The 21,471-nt window shown below is 32.4% G+C and overlaps 3 protein-coding genes and 1 pseudogene across 4 annotated transcripts in view; 3 read left to right on the top strand and 1 right to left on the bottom strand.

Annotated features, from left to right (window-relative positions):
• Positions 1 to 1,604: 1,604 nt before the first annotated feature.
• LOC105835719 (transcriptional regulator ATRX homolog) lies at positions 1,605 to 4,586 on the bottom strand. Its single transcript, XM_012679227.3, has 4 exons — positions 4,257 to 4,586; positions 3,645 to 3,770; positions 3,105 to 3,491; positions 1,605 to 2,766 (listed from the first exon to the last, which is right to left on the bottom strand). The coding sequence occupies exons 1-4, from the start codon at positions 4,432 to 4,434 to the stop codon at positions 2,084 to 2,086; spliced, it is 1,374 nt and encodes a 457-aa protein (XP_012534681.1). The 5' UTR covers positions 4,435 to 4,586; the 3' UTR covers positions 1,605 to 2,083.
• Positions 4,587 to 8,570: 3,984 nt separating this feature from the next.
• On the top strand, positions 8,571 to 10,945 carry LOC118644509 (sequestosome-1-like). Of its 2 annotated transcripts, none has more exons than XM_036283165.1 (3): positions 8,571 to 8,886; positions 10,228 to 10,407; positions 10,726 to 10,945. In XM_036283165.1, the coding sequence occupies exons 1-3, from the start codon at positions 8,709 to 8,711 to the stop codon at positions 10,818 to 10,820; spliced, it is 453 nt and encodes a 150-aa protein (XP_036139058.1). In that variant the 5' UTR covers positions 8,571 to 8,708; the 3' UTR covers positions 10,821 to 10,945. The 2 variants fall into 2 exon arrangements, with proteins under 2 accessions (XP_036139058.1, XP_036139057.1); XM_036283164.1 differs by having other exon boundaries at positions 8,572 to 8,886; positions 10,228 to 10,668; positions 10,726 to 10,942.
• A 1,926-nt stretch (positions 10,946 to 12,871) lies between these two features.
• LOC105829403 (glutamyl-tRNA(Gln) amidotransferase subunit A, mitochondrial) overlaps positions 12,872 to 21,471 on the top strand; it is a 16,557-nt gene continuing 7,957 nt past the window's right edge. Inside the window, exons 1-2 of the mRNA XM_012668187.3 lie at positions 12,872 to 13,767; positions 14,026 to 19,736. Of these exons, the coding sequence (XP_012523641.2) occupies positions 13,170 to 13,767; positions 14,026 to 15,056 (1,629 nt within the window). The 5' untranslated portion in view covers positions 12,872 to 13,169 and the 3' untranslated portion in view covers positions 15,057 to 19,736. The remainder of the gene's footprint in view (positions 13,768 to 14,025; positions 19,737 to 21,471) is intronic.
• LOC114255469 overlaps positions 19,701 to 21,471 on the top strand; it is a 25,427-nt pseudogene continuing 23,656 nt past the window's right edge.

Genomic DNA, 21,471 nt, shown 5'->3' with positions numbered 1-21,471 from the left:
CGTATATTTATGTGTTTCTGTCATAACTTCTCAATCCACACATGTATAAGCAAGCTTTTTAATATTGAGATATTTAATACATGTCAACATATATATGTCATTTATAATTTTTGTTATATACTTTGATATTTAATAAAATTTATTGTGTATATGCAATCCCTTAGAGAAAAAAGTAATTTAAAATATCTGTTCAAAATTATATTATATTAAATAATCAATAATAATTGTTCTAAAATAGTTTCAAGTATTTATAATTGGTATAATTGTTGTTAGAAATAAAAGCAATGACTATTGAGTGTTTGCAAACACTAAAGTTTGAATTTTACGCACTAAGAATTTTTAGATATATATTTTTTATGGAAAAAAGTGATTTAATATAAGTATATATACAAGGGTATTCCTGACTATGTGAATATTTCTTATCGTCTTTTTCCTCTTTATTAAGTTTATCTCTTTAATAATTAAACCTTTCTCTTTGATTTTCATATTACTCTTTAATTTTCAAAAAAGAGATTCAATAAATTTGTCACAAGTATGACATACCAGCCCAGCAAACACAGAACATGTTGTAATATTGCTGTGATGTTGCTACAATGTTATAACATTGCCGCAATGTTGCTGCTATGTTCTGTGTTTGCTGGGAGTGAATGAGAATAATTCCTGTAAAAATAATGTTGACAAAATTATTAAAATAACTTTTTATCACGCACGCGTCGGGTGCAAATGTAATAATATAAAATTATAATTAACATTATATTTATTGTATCAATTTACCTACCAAATAAGCTATATCATATATTATAAGCCTGATTAAAATATTTTAATATTTAATTCTTGATTACAAAGACGCTTTGACTTTGTTTACAAAGATAGCTTTCACTTTTCGTATCTTTTACCAGATTTAACTATATTCCGCGTAAATCTCTATTATCGCTAGCAATTTTTACATCAAAAGCTACGCATTGTTGTAATTGCTCTTTCACATTTATGATAAATATGAATAGCAGAATGTACATTCCTATGCACGTAAAATATTATAAAGTAATAAATAATTCATTTTGTGAATTTTTATGTTTATTAATAAATATCAATGATTAATGTATATAATCTATAAAATTTAGTAAAGAAGAAAGAAAAGTACAATAACATTTTAACATACATTTAATATAAATAATTATACATAGAGAAATAGTATATATGTGTTAATATACATTTACTTATAAATATAACTAATATATCACTTACATTTTATTTATAACATATCCACACACATATTAAAACATTTTATTTTATTTACTCAATATATCTTTAAGGGAGTCCTGGAGTGCCTTTGAAATTTGATCGAGATCGATAATGTAGAGTCATTCATCCACATTATTAATGAGATTTCATATGTATTTCTTGTACAGATTAAAAAATTCTTTTCCAGAATTAAAGTACATATATTAATATTAATCTCTATATATCTATTGATAATATCTATAAATTAAATTTTATATTGAGAACGAAAAACATTTTTCTCATATTACTCTACTTATCGACTTTTTACGTGTACGTAACCTAAATTTTCGTTTTTTTATTTTCCAATTTACGGAATGCGAATCTTTTTTTTTTTTAGGTTTCTAATCTTATTTCTAATTGCACGATATTATTCCTGAGAGGGATTTTTCTAGGGAGGTCGACGCGATTATTTTATTATACCTTTTCGTATAAAGCAAATATTGTCGTTAGGTGACTAATAAATTACAATTTTTATTTATTTATCAGAACAAATCGTACGTCGCCCCCTTCAATTTTGTGCGTACTTTAATCCTGTAAAAACATTTTGCATTCTGTTATTCCAATTCAAAAATCCAAATTCTCAAGAAAATGTCGGTAACTCTGTCACTCCCAGATCCCCTTAATAATCCAGAAATATGGATAATTATAAATAATTATAGATATCTTAGCTAATCTAAACTTGCAACAAAATAAATCTTAATTTACAAGAAAAATATAAGATTGATAAGGATTTATAAGAAAAATATAAATTTGCAATATACTTAAGTATATAAATAACTACAAAAATGTACGTTTAATCTTTCTACATGGAAGATATGTTTTTATCTATCTTTTGTCTCTGACAAAATTCACGAAAAGATATTCGTTTACCATCTTGACCACCAGTTTCGAACTCTACATCTGATGTACCATATACATCATGTACATCATATCTTTGTTTCTGTGTAGATAGAAATTTTTTTTTCTTCTGTGGTTTCGTGGTTTTTTTAATAGCCTTTGTCGTGCCATTTTCGAGATCTTGAAAAGAATTGTCATCGGATGTATCATTACATTTTTGTTTAAATGTAGGTCGAAACGCTATCATTTTCCTCTTCTGTTTTTTCTTATTTCTTTGTTTAGTCTTTGTTTTGTGTTTATCATTTTTAGAACCTTCACTAGAATCATTTCCATACCGTCTTTCTATCCATTTTTGTAAAGTTTTGTCCCAGTATTTAGAAATGCATGACATCCCTGGAGAAATCGAAATATTTTTTTTCTTCCTAGGAACCTTAGGAAGTTTTCGCTTAAAGTCGAACTTGTTTGGTGTCCGGTCAAAAGATGATGCGGTAAAATATTGAAATCGAAATGTCTTCCCAGGATATAACTTATCGGTCGGATTCCGACGCATAACAATCGTTGCTGGGGAGCATATAGAAGAACTCAAGTTTTCATATTGTTTTCGACTCTCTTTCGACTTCTGTGATGGAACATTTGTTTCTGCATTGTCTAAAATAAAAATTTTTTATTTATATAGTTATATATATATTTTTTTAATAGACAAAATAGAAAAGAATATCAAATATAAAATTAAAAATTATAATTTTAATTATAATTGCAATATTTTGCACAAATTAATTAATACAGGCATACAAATAAAGTATGTGTAAGAATAATAAGTAAAATAAACAATTAAAAAATTAATTAACTATAATAAAAAAATAATGCAAGGATTATTGAACAAAAATTAATCTAGAACTTAAAAAGAATTATTAGACAGTTATCGATTACGTAACAGACAAAATCTTATTTTCTGGTAAAAATTCTATTTTACACAAGACACATACCGACTATTATTTCATCTTCATTTGTCTGTTCTGGATTCGGTACTTCTATCGGTAATAAATTCACCGGAAGAGATTCATTTTGCAGTATAATGTTATTCTTTTTTGAAATGACATATGTTCTTCTTCTGGAGGATAAAATTGGTGATTCGGGCAGAATTTCTTCATACGCCTTTGGCGCCTCTCGAGTTTTCTCCGGTGTACACGGATTTTCAAATAGTTTTACGCAATAATTGTCTATCAAAATAGATTTTTGTGAATCGATTGAGAGTTCATTTATGGGCTTTTCAGATTCGGTTTCCCACTCATTATCTATGTCTTTTACTTGAGTCACTATTCGCCTTTTTTTAACAGCTTTTTCCTCATTTTCCAAGTTTTTCTTTTTCTTCTCTGTTAATATGAAATATAACATATAAAAATATATATTAGTTTTATAATTAAATAATATATTACAGTTTATTGTACTTTAATGTTTACGATTTGGAAGCGGTAATGTTTTTTTAACAAATTTTATATTTGCTTTTAATTATAATTAATACAAACCATTTAAAGATTCGTTGATTAACTCTTTCTGTTTAATTTTCCATTCATTGTCAGAATCTTTCAATATCCGTTTCAAGTTTATTCTTTTCTTTTCCTTCGTAAGTTTTTTGTGCTTTTGTGTCAAATCTAAATAGATTGATAAATTAAAATAGATTAATTTAATGGTATATGTACATATTTTGCAATAACTATATTTTACCAAATTTCCTTATAAAAATGTAAGTAGATAAATGTACTGGGAAGTATTAAATCGGCCAGTAATTAATACTTACTTTAAGAATTAAAATCGTGTTTTTAATACTCAGAATAAATAATAATTACTGATTAATTAATACTGGCTTAATATTATATTTTTATAAGGGTTTATTTTAATCCTTAATGATTGGAGATATTTCTTTGAAAACTTCTATTTTCTTTTTTAGTTAACATAAAATATGATTATAATTATATCGTTTGTTATATAATAGCTAAAAAAGTAATTAATTAAAAAAATATGTTAAATAGAGTAGTATTAACTAAAATATAAGATCTAAAGATTTTATTCTTATTAAAAAATATTTATTTATAATACGTAAGCTTACAAAAAAATATAATTGTATAATAATTTCTTACTTTGCATCAATAAAACTCTCCTATCTTTTTCTTCACTTGAGAAAGAGCTGATCTCAGATAAGGTTATATTGCACTGGTTTGGGGATATATTGCATTTGTTTGGTGTGCTTGCGTGCAAAGTTGCTATTGTAACACGTTTGCGACTCTTATTTTGATTAAGTGTAAATGATCGTGACATATTGCTAATCCTTGAATAGCAATTGATATGTTGAAACACTTAAAACGTTTTCACAATTAACACTAGACTGCGATATCTACGTTTGAGCGAGGTTCTACTCAGCGTTTGAGTATTATGTTGTACTTGAAATGTCGCCCTTGGACAGTTTCTCTCAAGGTTTGTTTACTGTGTGTTATTTTCTTCATGTGTCGTTATCTACTGTGTCGTTATTTTCTTCATTGAAATAAACATATGAGATAAATATATAACAGTATCAACAAATTATTATTTAGAAATTCAATATTTAGAAGAGATATTTAGAAGGAATGAGGGAAAGGATAAAAATAAGAAAACTTTCCTACCGTCTTAAAAAAAAATATTTTATTAAACATATCTTTTACGAGGGCGGTTTAAAAAGTCAGTGCAAAAATGAAAACTACTTAATTTATGGAGATAAACCTTTTTTATTTTTCAACATAGTCTCCTTTTAGACTTATACACTTCGTCCAACGCTGTTCTAATTTGTTGATCACTTCCAAATAATAGAATTTGTCCAAGTAAAATAGGCATTCGTTTCTGCAATCACCTCCTCGTTGGAATAAAATCTTTTTCCCGCCAGCCATTTTTTCATATTGGGGAACAAGTAGTAATCCGAGGGAGCCAAGTCTGGAGAATAGGGGGGATGTGAAACGAGTTGGAATCCTATTTCCATCAATTTTGCGGCCACAACTGCTGAGGCGTGAGCTGGTGCCTTGTCGTGATGGAAAAGGACTTTTTTGTGGGCTAATCGTGAACGTTTTTTTTGCAGCTCAGTTTTCAACCGGTCCAATAACGATAAATAATATGCTGTAATAGTTTTACTCTTTTCCATATAGTCAATGAAAATTATTCCTTGCGAATCTCGAAAGACAGTCGCCATAACCATCCCGGCCGAAGGAACGGTCTTCGCCTTTTTTGGTTTTCCCCTTCGGCAAGGCATCGCAGATTCCCCTTTGGCAATCCATTGTTTAAATTGTTTTTTGATCTCAGGCGTGTAGTGGTGTATCCATGTTTCATCTACAGTGATGAAACGACGCTTAAAGTCCTGTGGATTCCGCTGCAACACCTCACACGATTTCGTTTTTGGTCAATAGTGAGCAATCGCGGCACTTATCTTGCAGATAGCTTTTTCATACTCAAATGTTGGTGCAAATTATTATATACCCGTTCATTCGAGATGCCCACAGAACTGGCAATCTCACGCACCTTCACTCTTTTGTCATCCATCACCATATCATGGATTTTATCAACGATTTCTGGAGTAGTGACCTCAACAGGGCATCCAGAACGTTTAGCGTCACTTTTGTGCCTATACGACCACTCCGAAAATTTTGAAACCACTTATAAACTGTTCTAATTGAAGGTGCAGAATCGCCATAATGTTTATCAAGCTTCTCTTTAGTCTCCTGAGACGATTTGCCTTTCATAAAATAATGCAGTTTAATCAACACACGAAATTCTTTTTCGTCCATTTTTTGAAAATCACTCGACTTCCTCAATTCAAACGGACGCACAAAGAAATAGTCCGATCTGGCTGAAACTTGAGGTCTGTTTTTTATTCCTGCACTGCTGCACTGGTGCAATAAGTTAGAATAAAACAAATATATTTTTTCTCATTCCAACTTGTCGCACTAGTGCAGCAGTGTGCAGGAATAAAAAACAAACCTTTGGTGTGTGTTCTTCCAAGAAATGCTACTAACTAAAAAAATAATTTTGATACACACCAGTAGTCATCTCTCTGCACGGACTTTTCAAACCACCTTCGTAAAATACTTGTGTTTTTTTTTTTTTATTAAGGGGATGCTAAAGTGCCCGTCAAATTTGATCGGGGTCGATAATGTCCCACATAGTACGGAATATTACGGTAATATCACAGAAATATTGTTCTCCCATTACAATATTACAGTAAAATATGGTATAAATATTGCAGAAATATTACAGAAATATTACTACAATATTAAAATGTTCGCCGAAATGGATCACAGTAATATAATGGTGATATATCACGAATGTATTACTATAATATTTACGTAGTATTTTTGTAATATTGCGAAATTTAGGTCCGTATTCTGAGCTCACATTTATCGCTAAATAAACTTTTACATCAGCCTAATATAAAATGACATCTTATTAACTGATTGGCACATTTAGACGTACATTTAGCGATAAATGTGAGTTCAGAATATGGACCTTAGTGTTCTAGATACTCATTCGACATTTATAAAAAAAATAACTTCAAAGACGAGAAATTTACATTAAAAATTCTATACATTTTCAAATAAAAACATCTAAATAAAAAAATATTTTTACTACATAGTTTTAACACATTTATAAAATATTTTAACAACTGTTTCATTGAGTAAATAAACAACAAAGAAATGAATGTATAGTATTAGAATCTAGTCATTCGTTTACAACTATTAATTCGTTAATTATCAAGAAAAAAATTTAGTTTTTACAGTATTTTACAAGTGTTGAAACTGTCAAAGTGTTTTTTCATCCAGATATCTTTTATTTAAAAATAGCATGGATTTTACAGTGTGATTTTTTTGCTTCTGAAGTCACATTTCTAAACTATGTTTAATTTTGTATTTATAGTTAATTTATAATATAACGTGTAAACGTACTGATTAATAACATTTTAACATTAGGTTGAGTTTAAAAATAGCTAGAGTAAGCTTTCAACTAAGCCGTAAGAAATTAATCAATCACAATCAATTATTTTTGTCATTTTTGTCTGCGATTTATCAATTTCTTACGGCTTAAAGCATACTAATACTTATTATAAACCCTCACTTAATTTAATATGAGTGATATCAAGTTTAACGTACTGCTACTTAAAATGTAATATCGTTACAATATAACCTAATATTTTCATGTTATTTATAAACGTGTAATATGCCAATAATATTTCTGTAATATTTTACTGCAATATGTAATATTGTTGATATATTGCAATTTTTCTGCGATATTGCTATAATATTTCGTGCTATGTGGGAAATATTCTTTAACTTTGTTTTGAATGATCAAATTCCAATTCAATCTCAATCTGAATCTCTAGTCTGATATGGCTTTCAGATTGTCATAAGTTTGTCTTTAGATACAATTTTGTTAACTACAAAGGTTATTTAATTATTAATTTAAGAATTTTATGAAAATTTTAAATACAAGATTAAACTATAAATATCATCGATCCTTTCGTATAAAGCTTTTGGCTGCTGTGTGCCGATGTGAGAATGCTGCCTCTAAAAAACAATTGTCAGGAAACATATTAGTAAGAAATAAAGGGCATAATATTGAGCTGACAAATAAGTATTTTAATACAAATAAATTACAAATATTACAAATAAATATTTTAATACAAATAAATGTTTACTACAAAAACTTGGCGCCGCTAAATCAAATAATTTGCCAGCTCTCTTTCTTTTTCTTGCGTGCGTGCATCTGAATGTGTGTGTGTGTGTGTGTGTGTGTGTGTGTGTGCTTTTATGCGCGCCTACATTCATTTTTTTTCTTTCTCTCTCTTTCTCTTATGCGTGGATGTATAATGTTATACGTATTATTTTAATAGATAAATTATAGTTTGTAAGAAAGCGATTTTGTATTAAAACAAATTATACGGTTTAGCGGCGCCAAGTTTTTGTAGTAAAATATTTATATTTGTATTAAAATATTTATTTGTAATATTTGTAATTTATTTGTATTAAAATACTTATTTGTCAGCTCAATAGTATGTACGTCCTTTATTTCTTGCTAATATGTTTCCTGACAATTATTTTTTTCAGACACGCAGCATTCTCACATTGGTACACAGCAGCCAAAAGTTTTATACGAAAGGATGATATTTATAGTTTAATGTTGTATTTAAGATTTTCTTAAAATTCTTAAATTAATAATTAAATAAAAATAATCTTTGTAGTTAACAAAATTGTATCTAAAAACAAACTTATGACAATCTTAAAGCCATGTCAGACTAGAGATTGAGATTGAGATTGAATTGGAATTTTATCATTCAAAACAAAGTTAAAGAATATTTGTTTTGTTCCTAATTGTTTACATTTCAATTCAATCCCAATATCAATTGCTTGTCTGATAACATATACAGGATCGCATATTAATGCACAACTTTTGATAACGTACTGAATCACAGTCGAAAAAGAACAGTAATAAGGCGGAACAGTTGCACATCGAACAACACTTTGGACGTTTTCTGTCAGAACTTTGTTACTTTAGTGTTAACCAAAGTATAAGTAACGATGAGCTCTACTAAGTGCCTGAAAGTATACCTTGTGAACAATCACGCAATCGAGCCATCCAATGTGATAGAAGTGCGTAGGGTCGATATTTATGAAACGGATTTCAATAATTTCTGTAAGAGACTGCCGATCATATTCCAAAATTTGAATGACGAAAAATTTATCGTCACCTGGAAAGGTGAGTCTTTTATTGATATTTTATGATATCTTTTGGTATTTTTTTTTCGTGGAAACACTAGTGAAGTTTGTTGACGTAAATAATCAATATTTCTATCAAACTTCTGTATTATCTAAATTCAGGGTTGGAAAAGTTACTTTGTAAACGTAACTAGTTACAGTTACAGTTTTTTTCTTTGAAAAAGTAACTAATTACAGTTACAAGTTATCGATTTTGAAAAGCAACTCGTTACAGTTACAGTTACTAAAAAAATAACGAGTCGTTACTTTTCAGTTACTTTTTTCTTAAATAATTGTACATTATTTTAAATATAAGAAATAAGAATCTTACATTTTATACTTTACTAACTGTTGTATATTATGTGCTTAATTATGTGCTTTAACAAGTTATTTTATGTACACTAAATGAGAACTTTGTAAAGATAAAACTCTAAATCGTATATCACTGTTATCAGAATTAAATAAAATATAACGATACATTGGCTGTCATCCATTAATTCATTTTTTTTTTTGTTACAAAATTTTCATAAAAATTTTTATAAAATTTAATTTTATAGAATTTGATATTCAAATATATCATCGTAAAAAAACCTCTTTGTGGCGTCATTATAGAGCCACTGATGCTAAACATATATTCCACAGATGCAGAACTCGGAATGCCTGTCTTATATTTAATAAAAAGTTTCTTAATTTCAGTGTAATTATTTAGCATATTAATACTGGAATTATTCGATTTTAAGAATTGATACAATTCCTCTTGTGTGAACTCGACTTTTTCCGATTGTTGATTAAAAATTTTAGCGCATGTTCCAAAAAAGTAACTATTAAAGTAACTATCAAAATTATAGTTATTAATTGCCCCAAAAATGCAACTGCGTTAAATTACAGTTACAAATGGAAAAAAGTAACGAAGTTAAGTTATTAGTTACCAAAAAAAGTTATTATTAATTGTAACTGTAACTTCGTTACAAGTAACTCGTTAGTTCCCAACCCTGTCTAAATTCTAATTCTTTGTACTGTCTCGTAAAATGTTTTATTTAACATAACAGAAAGAAATCAAATTGAGATTTTTCTGTTTTTTTAGCAGTTGAGTATTGAAGGTAAAGATGTCTATGAAGAAAGAATACATTATTCTTACATCATGAATATATATATATATATATATATATAACAACTTTGTTTATTTACATTATTAAAGCTGTAAAATTTTATGTATACATATATATATAATTTTACAGCTTTGATAATGTAAACAAATAAAGTTGTTATAATGCAATAAGAATTCTTTAAACGTTAGTAGTCAGAGTGTGCTGATTGTAATTATTCAACTTGTTTTTTGTAGATAAAGACAATGATATTATTACTGTAGATACCAATTATGAATTTGGAATTGCTTTAAATGAGATGCCTATTGGCAAGACAAACCTCTATATATTCTACATTTTGCTGCAACCAAAGCAAGACACGATAGACATGTTGAAGATAAAAGAAATACTACATTCCGATGTGACATGTAACATGTGTAAGAAATGTGTACATGGTTTTCGCTTTAAATGCATACAATGTGTAAATTATGACTTATGCACTGATTGTATGCTGCTCGCTAATCATCATGAGCATTATATGATCCGTATAACGCAACCGTTCAAGTTACCAAACAATTGTCTTACGCATTATATGCACAATTTCATGAAGAAAGCAGTGCAAAATTGCAAAGAAAACGAATGTAGTAGATGCTTATACAAAAGCCAGCAAACTGACAATCCGGGATTGACCTCAGATGGTAAATTTGATTCTTTTAATCCTGATAAATTTCATAATATATTTGTTTTTTTTCCAGATGAAATTGATGAGCAGAAGCAAACTGAGGAGCAGCATAGGGAATCGTTTGCTAAAGCTGAGACGGAGAATTTTCAGGAGGAAGCAGCTAAATAATCTTTCTTGGAATTGTTGAAGATTGTTGAGGACAATACCTCTATTATTTTTTAATTTCTGCAGAGGTTTAGCATCAATGCTACTTTTTACATTTATTACGATTTTGTCTTTAGAAATTTAAACACACAACCTCAAACTTATTTTTAATGGATTATAAATGTTAACATTTTTTTATATCTATTGTTAAATGGTGTGTATTATGATATTATTTTATAAAATATATTATATTATTATTGTATCTGTATTATTATACATCATTCTTAGAATATAAATACCACAATATTTTTTGAGTCTAGATTATTTTGATACCCACATAGCACGGAATATTATGGTAATATCACAAAAATATTGTTCTCCCATTACAATATTACAGTAAAATGTAGTATAAATATTTCAGAAATATTACACAAATATTACTACAATATTAAAATGTCTACCGAAATGGATCACAGTAATATAATGATGATATATCACAAATGTATTACTGTAATATTTACTAGTATTTTTGTAATATTATTTTTTTATTTTTTATTTTGTTATATTTTTTTAAATATTTATAATTTTTTAAAAATATTTATAAATTATAAAATAATAAAGTAATGTAATAACGTCTTAATGTTAATAATTACGTTTACACATTATCCTTAATCGGATTTAGTAATATCGGTTGTTAGCCTGGCCAATCAGCCACTTCATTTTCTTGAAAAATGTAATTTAAAATTTAAATACTATCGATGTCATTAAACCTGATTAAAGACCGGTATTTAGAGTCGGCTCTTATATTTAAAATCATTTTAAGTACTGTTTTAAGATGCCATCAGCCAACTTGAGACAATTTTTTAATAAGATTTGACTATGAATACCAGCCAAAGGTAAACGTGAATGTACTCATTAATGATATTTTGATATTAGGTTGAGTTTAAAAATAGCTGGAATAAGCTTTAAACCGTAAGAAATTAATCAATTACAATCAATTATTTTTCTCATTTTTGTCTGTGATTTATCAATTTCTTACAGCTTAGAGCATACTAACACTTATTATGAACCCTTACTTAATTTAATGTGAGTGATATCACAGTGATTCTAACGTATTGCTATTTAAAATGTAATATCGCTACAATATAACCTAATATTTTAATGTTATTTATAAACGTGTAATATGTCAATAATATTTCTGTAATATTTTACTGTAATATGTAATATTGTTGATATATTATTGCAATTTTGCTGCGATATTACTGTAATATTCCGTGCTATATGGGGTAAAGTCATTCATGCATATCATTAACAAGATTTCGTATGTATTTCTTTTATTAATTCGATCCTTTTCCAGAATTAAAGTACACGTATCAATATATCATCTGGATAAACTGGATTTTATACCGAGAATAAACGAAATGTTATTCAGACTGCTCTTTTTCTAATCTATATCTGAATTTGCAGTTATAAAAAGTTCACGAAACAAATCTTTTTTCTAGACTTTTAATTTTAGTTTGAATTGCACAATATTGTTCGTATATGTTATTCCTAAAGGAATACGGTTTTATTTTGTACATATATATTGCAGATTTTGTATATTAAGCAAATATTGTCATTAAGTGACAGCTCTACGTACCAAAAAAAATTTTTTTTTTTGTTTTTTATATTAACTCGACCGTATTCCCCTAGATTTTGATGCATACTTTAATTCTGTAAGAGTTTTGCGATTCTATAAAGTCAATTAAAAGATTAGTTTAATGAAAAATGTCGGTAAAACAGACGACTTATAAAATCTCCTTAAAGGTAATAAAAATATTATGTTTGCTAAAGTATCACATGTTATGTAAAATATTTTTTACATATTATTTTTTGTCACGAATCACACAAGCTGCTTTCATAAGATTATTGAGTTTTAAAATTTTCTTTATTTTAGCTATAAAATTACTATTTCACTACAGCTAGAAAATTATAAAAATTTAAAAACTACATTTCTTAGATTTATTCTTTTTTTAAGGGAATACTACAAAACATGATTTTACATAGCAATCAAGAGTAAACAGAAAATTAAAAAACTTTTAAACCAATAACAAAAGTGTCATATTGTATATAGATACTCAAATATGATAATAAAATAATCTATAAAATTTTTATAATTTTGATAACACTTTTGGATATAATACATATCTGACGTTCTGAAAAAGCTCTGTAGCGCATTTGAAACATTTCGAGTAATCGAATAATCGAGTAATCAATTTATCGACTATTTGAATACAAAACAAATTCGATTCGATTCAAAGATCTACGAATCGACTGTTGAATACTGGTGATGGCGAGACATGCGATTTTCTATCAACCATTGAATTTGAGGTTATGTTTTCATCACCGGCGACAAAAGGTTATGGCAGGGGCATGTCGCGGATCGCGGGATGGACGATGAACAAGCTGTTATCTGCTCCGATCAAGGAAGTTAGTCGGGAGATCTGTGGCAACGCGGTGCGACCGTCTGAGATCTGTAAAGCGTCTGTTAAGCTGACCTCAATCGTCAAGCCTTTAAACGCTTATATCACCGTGACGAACGATGTTGCGGGAGAACAAGCGAATGCCGCCGATGAGCGGCAACGGAGGAACTCGTTACTTGGTCAACTCGACGGTATTCCCATTGCCGTTAAGGACAACTATTGCGTCAGGGGTAAACCCACGACTTGTGCTTCCCGGATGCTGGCCAACTTTTCCCCAGGTTATGACGCCACGGTTTATGATAAGCTCAGGGCACAGGGAGCCGTCTTGATCGGCAAGACTAATCTCGACGAGTTTGCCATGGGCTCCGGTACTGTAGACTCGATTTACGGGCCGACGAAGAACCTGTGGGGCTCGGAAGTATTGTCTCAATTCTATTCGTGCGGTTCGTCTGACGAATCACAGATTACCAAGAGGAAACTGCATGGGAAAGATGCGTGGCACATAGCAGGTACATTGGTGCAGATTTTTAGTCATTGCCTAGTGTATTTTGTTTCTTATTCACCTAGCTTATTTTGAAAGATGTATAAAGCGATCCCTAGATGCTCAATAATATTCCACAATTTTCTTCTAGACATTTTGAGATAAACTCAATATACCATTCGGACAATAAGTAATATTGTGCAATATTCAAATGTTTTACAATAACATTGATCGTCTAGGAGCTGTTTTGGTAATAATTTTTGGGGATGTAATACATACATCTTAGGTGGCAGTAGTGGAGGCTCGGCAGTGGCAGTAGCCACAGGTACCTGCTACGCAGCCTTGGGCTCTGACACTGGTGGTTCTACTCGCAATCCTGCATCCTACTGCGGTCTAGTCGGACTGAAACCAACTTACGGTTTGATATCGCGCTACGGTCTTATTCCTCTACTGAATTCAATGGATGTGCCTGGTATCCTCACGAGAACAGTAGACGATGCTGTATTAATTTTAAATGCCATAGCTGGTCCCGATCAAGCAGATCCTACTACTGTACAAAGAGAATATGTTCCAATTAACTTATCCAAAACGATAGACGTTAGTAATCTTAGGATTGGGATACCAAAGGAGTATGGGGTACAAGGCATAAGTGATGAAATTGTGGAATGTTGGGAGAAGATCTCTCGTCTTCTAGAAGATGCAGGAGCCAGTGTTGTTCCAGTGTCGCTACCTCACACCGATTACTCGATAGTATGTTATTCTGTTTTAAATAGATGCGACGTAGCTAGTAATTTGGCCTGTTACGACGGCATAGAATACGGTCATAGAGCCGACGAGTGGAGCTCGGCACATGAATTGTATAAGAGAACCAGATCGGAAGGCTTCAATGACGTAGTCAAGGATCGCATACTAGTCGGAAATTATTTTCTTTTGGCGGAAAATTATGAGAAATATTATGTTAAAGCGATGAAGATGCGTAGATTAATTGCCCAGGACTTCGACGTTCTGTGGAATAACAATATAGATCTTCTGCTGACCCCGACTACATTGACTGAGGCTCCAAGGTACGACGAATTCGTGCAGCTGGACAATCAAACACAATGTCTGATTCAGGATCATTGTACGCAACCTGCAAATATGGCTGGTTTGCCCGCGATCAATGTCCCGATCAAGCTCTCTCGCAATGGATTACCTTTATCCTTACAATTAATGGCGCCGCTCTTTCACGAACAGAGATTACTTACCGTAGCAAAATGGATCGAACAATCAGTACAATTTCCGAGACTAGAACTAAAGAATTCATGTTTGCTTGAATAAAATAACTTTTATGAACATTACCTTCTATCTTCTTTGTTTTATTTTAATATTGACATTTTTTTAATTTATAATATTACATTGCCTTTTTGCTACAGAAATAACATGACTCAAAGAAATATTTTTTGGTTGAAATATTATAAATCATTAAAATTTTTGTAATATAATTTTTAAATGTGACTTGAGTGTAACGATTTAATTTATTGATTTTAAAGAAATAAAAATAGCATTAATTTTTTGCTTAGCGTATTCTCACCAAAATTATCTTTTTTTTATAAAAATTACAATTTTTAGTTATGCCGTTATTGTAGCAAATGAGCGATATATTTCACGTAGACACGATCAATCTGTTACTAATATTATATATGAACTGCCTTTTATAATGGATTTTATATATGCCTTACATATAGAATTAAAAGGAAAATTAATATATAGATTTTGTCGTGTAGCGCAACGACCGTAACCCTCGGGTTGTGCAACGCAAACAAATTATACTCCGGTGTACCATTGAGCGTATCTGAAATTCTATTCGTCGTGTAATGGCGTTTGCTTGTGCAACCAAACAACCCTCGCGTCTTGTTTCATTGCGCTGTAACATTCGTTATATAAAGATGAAACGTACTCTCTTCACCATTAGACAAATTCTTCGCGAAAAAGGTAAAGCAAGAGTTTTCCGAATAAATATTATTGAAAGAACAATTTTTCGTGAAACTTTTATTTTTTAAAGGCATCTGTGCAGTGTCTTACGTCGAATCCATACATTTTGTATTAATATTTACTTTCCATTTCGGCTTCAGCTTTCTAACACGTATATCCTTATTTTCACCGCGAGAATTTACACAACGAAACATTGACATTTCGAAATTAATTGTCTCCCGAAAACCCCCTTGAGGGTGATTTGAGTACAGAACAAACAACTGACAATACGCGCGTGCAAAATCTATTCACGTAGCGCCTTCGATAATTAGATCGTTGTGACATTTCAGCCAGATCTATTATTCATATCAAATTAAGAAGCTAACAAAGAAATAGAACATATACTTAAGAATTTAATTACGCTTTATTTCTGCAAAATTTGTTACACTATATAAAAAATTGTAGTTGTGAAAAACGATTTAAGGAGAATAATAATTGCAGATCGATATTGCATGTAATAACTGTGCAATAAACTTAAAATTATAATGTTTATATACAATAAAAGTTACAACTAAAATTCAATTTTTCTTTCAATAAAAAAGTATAACAATTTCTTATCTCGAAATATAGTCAAAGCACGAAATAAACCTTGCCTTCGCTATTTTAAACGTCTTTTACTTACATTAGGATATTCGTTGAAAAGTTGAGTAAACGAGAAGACATTCAACGTCCCTGCATTGAATATTAATGGTATTCATATGTAATTTTTTTTTGCGTTCAGCGCGCGAGATCGGTCTCCAAGCTTTAAGGAAATAGTTCAAAGAACAGGAATAATATATTCCGTCTATATATATATATCATTCTCTCTTTCGTTTTCTCGTAATAATGCAAGTGATGTCAGATCATGCGTATTCGGACGTTCCTATTTAGGCGATAGTCTCTCGTGCCGTCTAATTTTGCATTCTCTTTTCTTACCACATATATTCGTAATTTTCCAGTCTTATCGCTGCATAGAACTCATTTCTGATCACTATGAAACTACGAGAAATGAAATAATTATACATTTTATCAAAGAGAATCGCTAGTCTTTTATTACTCATTACGGCATCTCACTATCATATTACTGTCATATTAAATGCAAAGGGTTAAAAAGCTTAAATGGGAGAGAAATGAGTCAACATTTTTGGTCAAAACGTACGTCTTTGTATCTAATAATATTTTCTGTTAAAATTTTATAAATTTTATAATTGTGTACAATTATTTAAAAAATTATAATTTTCAGAATGTTAGAATATGTAGATTTTCTATTATTATTTTTCGATCCATCTGTTTTTTTTGTAAAGAAAATTAATGCGCATATGAACGGCTAATATTCGAATACGCACGCTAAGCTGAGCTGTCTCGCGTACAAAGTTGTGTAATTAATGACAGTGGAAATAATATATCTAAGTACCGTGTCCGATATCGAGTAAGCCGCGCTCGTATTACACGCTTTAATCCGACGCTATAAAGCTTTGCGGCTGCCATCGGCGAAGCATGCCATACTTTAGAACATCAAACGTGCTCGGCAATCATTCTCCTTTCAGTTAAAAAAATATGAAGCCTTTGTGATTGATGCAACCGACACAGCTCCAGTCCGAGACTTCTCCGTACGTTGTTTCTCATTAAAGCTTGTCAAATCTCGTTAAATCTTCGACCGATATTCCGAAAACTCGATTGTCCGCGTTCATTATTTTCGTTTGCGTAATTTTGTGTTGTAACAACAATAATGGCAGAAAGGGAAATGATTGCGCAAGAGAGAGTAATCAAATTTTTTTTATCCTGTCGCTTTTCTCTTGCCTCTTTTCACGCAATTAATGTCGCAAACTGTGTGATACATTTCTCGATACGACTCGACTAGTCTCACAAGAAAAATTGGAGAATCAGCGGAATTTGCTTCTAGAACACAGTCTTTTTTTTCATATGTCGAAGTTATTTTATTTAATTTCTCTAATGTAAATTGTGTAATTCAATTTTTAAAAAAATCTGACAAAATGAAAGAGATGAGAGATGAATATTTGATTTTAAATTTCACAATTTCAATCACAATGCACTGTCAATTATTGACGATTCGATCGGCTTGTTCCGCTGCCAATTAACTTCTGCTTGTCCAGGCGTAAATTACAATGCGCGGTTAATGAAAGTTGAATTTTGAGAGCGCGCGATCTTGCGATTTACGGTCAATCGGAATCAAATTCCGCAGTTATATAGTAACAAAGTATACATTCAAACATCCTTTTATATTAAATTTTCATACGATAAGCTAGTACTTCCAATCGAGCATATAAAAGATGTAACATGAAAATTTTGGCTAATATTGACTAATAAAATCCTTTCTTTGTCTCTCAAATATTTATTCCGCATTTTAAGTGGATTTAACCGTAGCAATGAGTTTTAGAATGCTTTTTATTTCTCCATTTTAATTTTGTTTTATTTCCAATATGTTTAATGATGAACAATACAAGTGACGTACCAGCGATGAGTTCTCTAAAAAGAAAAATTTAATCAAAAAGAATATTTGACAATAATTAGTGGATAATAATGTCAATTTCCACCAATGTAAATTGACTTTAATCCCGATTTAACTTACTCTATCGTTTTTTAATTCTAATAATAAAAGTAAGTTAAATCAAGATTAAAGTTAATCTATATATACATTGGTGAAAATGGACGTGAAAGAATTACGATAACGAGCTTCCAAAAGAACGAGTCGTAAGACTGACGCTGGACACTTTCCATTTAACGACACAAGTCGACACAAGTGTTCTGTCTTCCTCGATATTCAATTAGTAACAAAAACGAAACGATACTCGCGTTGACTTGTGTCATTAAATGGGGTAAGCACCCCTTAAGTTCGACCGTAGTGCCAACCCTTCGGCTCACGTAATACGATTGCCCCACACGGACGACGCATTTCCGACAAAACGAAACTTAGGAATATAATTACAACAAAGAGGACAATAAGGGAAGGCGATTGCAGACAGTTTGCGAGCGGATTATCAGGCAAACAAGTCGCCAGGGTGACTTTTACACATATGGTATATTATCGTCGCACTGTGCGTTCACCTTCGCGACGCGAAAACGCGAAGAATCTACCCTCCCGGAGATCTGTCGGACGACAGGGTAGTAACGCGGAACGAGATGGAGGGTAAAAAGGCAGAGGCGACCGGCTATATGCGAGAGGGTGACCGCCTCTGGGAAAATAGGGTTGGGCACGGGGTGGCGAGGACGCATGCGTCGGACCCGGCCGTCGGGGGCTGTCGTGTCGCTCTCTGTCGTCGGCTACGCCAGTCGTCGTGACGACTTCGAGCCGTCGTCGTCGAGAACGTCGCGTTTTTAAATCGTCTGCCGCGCGCCCACGCATCGTCACCGAATTTCTCTCTCTCTCTCTCTCTCCTCTCTCTCTCTTCTTCTTTCCCCCTCTTTCTCTCTTTCTCCTTCCTCATTCTCTATCTTTATCTCCGCTCCCCTTTCTTCCTTTCTCCCTTTCTCTCTTTCCCCATTTCTTCCCGTTGTACTCATCACCGCCGTATTCGCTCGGTCGCCCGTTTGGTTGGGCGCGCGCGCGCGCGCGCGCGCTGATCGAGCATGTCGCGGCACTCGCAGCGCACTTCAAATCGCTGGCAAGTTCGCGCCGCGGGTGTCGACCGTCGTCGCGGATGAGCGTTCCCCCGCGTGTGGCGCGTGTGTGTGTTCGGCAACGGTCGACGGGGGATCCTCGTCGTACGCGAGTGATCTCGCGAGGTTGTGTGACCTACGCCGGAACAAACGCCGTTTCTCGTGTCCCCCTTCGCGACGCATATACCGCCAAAATCGGTCGGCGCGGCGAACTTGGACAGGTGCGCGAGTGATCGCGGCACCCCTCTTCCTAACCTCTCTCCCTCCCTCCCGCCGTGTTATCGTCGTCGGCTGCGCGCGACCACCCCCGTAAAGGTGCTCCATGATTGCTCCATACCACGTCGTGACAAGTGGATGGGCTTCGACATCCCGGATCGCCCGACATCGCAAGTGAGTGCAGTAGAGTGTAATAGATCCGAAAGAGAGAAAGAGAGAGGGGTAGCGGGGGGGAGGGGGAAGAGACAGACCGCAATGGACTATTCGGACTAACGTCTCGAATTGAGGTGCCTCCTATAAGAGTTTTTCCGCTGTATGACGAATATGCGTATGTTTTCGACAGAATGTGAAATTGGAGAAATTTTGTGCTTGGACAAGTAGTGATTGAAGAAAACATGCGCTTTATTCCTTCACGGTATAATGTGAGAAACATCTTATTGACACAATCATTGGGTATCTCGCGACTGACCAGTTTTTTTCATTCATTTATTTAAAGCGGTTCGAAAAATCTTTAAAAATGAACATATGTTTACAGATTTTTGTGGAGATAGACGTAATACATATAATTTTTATACTTTGCTTTTCTTTACTAAAAAGAAAAGAAAAAAAAATGTAATGTAATTCAATTTTCCTTGAAAATTTCTATGGATAGAAGTCGGTCGACCCACGATTGGATCTTGAAGGTCATTGCGGAGGCGTATCTGTCGCAAGGGAACATGGTTAATGCGGTATGCTTTAGTAAGCTTTAAATTTTGTGAAATCAAGAGGCTGATAATTAAATAAAGGATCACTCGCTCAAACCCGACACGTTTGAATACGGAGTGGAATTATTCAAGAACCATTTAGAATATCCGGAATTAACCTTCTGTGGGCAATTTAGATCCTTTTTGGCACGAGTCCAATTTACTTTTAAATCTCACTGCTCAAACTTAAATTTTTATCAAATTAATAACCATGGTACGGCAGAGTTGTGGAAAAAGGCAACCTTGAACTTTCCTAGATTTTTTCGAAATCCTAGAACAGTAAAAGGGTTCTGGACAAAAGAGATCGAGATTGCCTATAGAGTAAGTAAAAGTGTGATTGAATATGACGCACTGTTTCCTCGCGGAAGAAACGAGAAATATCGAGGGATCATGCACATTGAATATCGCACTGTGCCGAATCGATACCGTATTTCCGTAACATATGGCACGCGCAGAGGAAATGGAATAGTTTAAAATACAAATCCGTTATATACGGATAGATCGTAGGCGGATAGATTGCCGTCGTACGAGTGCGCGAAGTTTTTCAATGAACGGGAAACTTTTCCGAAGGCGTAGCGACAAGTAAGGATATTTTTCTTTTCCGGGCAATTTTTCTCTCCGGACCGATATTTCCTCCGCGCCTTCGTGCTACGGCGTCAAATCGGTTACTTTGAGCGATTTCGAGACGATCTCGCGATATCATGGACAGAAAACGCTGTACGTAAAATGTCCTATCATTTCCCAGCGTGTAACTTCATTATCTCGATGATTCCCACATTTTGATAAATTTTAATCTGGTGATAAATGTATATAAAACTAATTATAACATGTAATTATATTATAAACACGAATATAACGTAACGTAACGTGTAATAATTTCATAATAATTTTAATTTTGCAATTGCGTAATAAATCCCGTTAATAAAATCCCATCAATAATTGTGATAATATCTATTTTACATTTGCGCGTGTACGCTGGATCGGCGACACGATGCAAAAGTTAAAACGAGTTACAACGCTCGTAAGCCAGGAATATAAAAGGAATCGGCCGCATAAACGGCAGCCGGACAACAGTGGAGATCCGTTGCAACGCGATATCGCCGACAGTTTAACTCCGTTGCCGCCGTATACTTTAGCCGCCCGTGCAGTTCACGCGGCTAACGTCA

The sequence above is a fragment of the Monomorium pharaonis genome, chromosome 2 (assembly GCF_013373865.1).
Source record: "Monomorium pharaonis isolate MP-MQ-018 chromosome 2, ASM1337386v2, whole genome shotgun sequence".
NCBI classification, from domain to species: domain Eukaryota; kingdom Metazoa; phylum Arthropoda; class Insecta; order Hymenoptera; family Formicidae; genus Monomorium; species Monomorium pharaonis.
Note: the sequence above shows the minus strand (reverse complement) of the source record. Positions and strands in the feature narration are given on the sequence as shown.

Bases quoted from the DNA above. Each gene is read 5' to 3' on its own strand.
- LOC105835719 (XM_012679227.3), bottom strand. From the start codon at position 4,434: ATGTCACGATCATTTACACTTAATCAAAATAAGAGTCGCAAACGTGTT. The intron at 3,771-4,256 runs GTAAGAAATTAT...CAATCTATTTAG, and splicing joins GAGAGTTTTATTGATGCAAA to ATTTGACACAAAAGCACAAA. The intron at 2,767-3,104 runs GTATGTGTCTTG...TTTTTATTTTAG, and splicing joins TGAAGATGAAATAATAGTCG to ACAATGCAGAAACAAATGTT.
- LOC118644509 (XM_036283164.1), top strand. From the start codon at position 8,709: ATGAGCTCTACTAAGTGCCTGAAAGTATACCTTGTGAACAATCACGCA. The intron at 8,887-10,227 runs GTGAGTCTTTTA...TGTTTTTTGTAG, and splicing joins ATTTATCGTCACCTGGAAAG to ATAAAGACAATGATATTATT. The intron at 10,669-10,725 runs GTAAATTTGATT...TTTTTTTTCCAG, and splicing joins TCCGGGATTGACCTCAGATG to ATGAAATTGATGAGCAGAAG.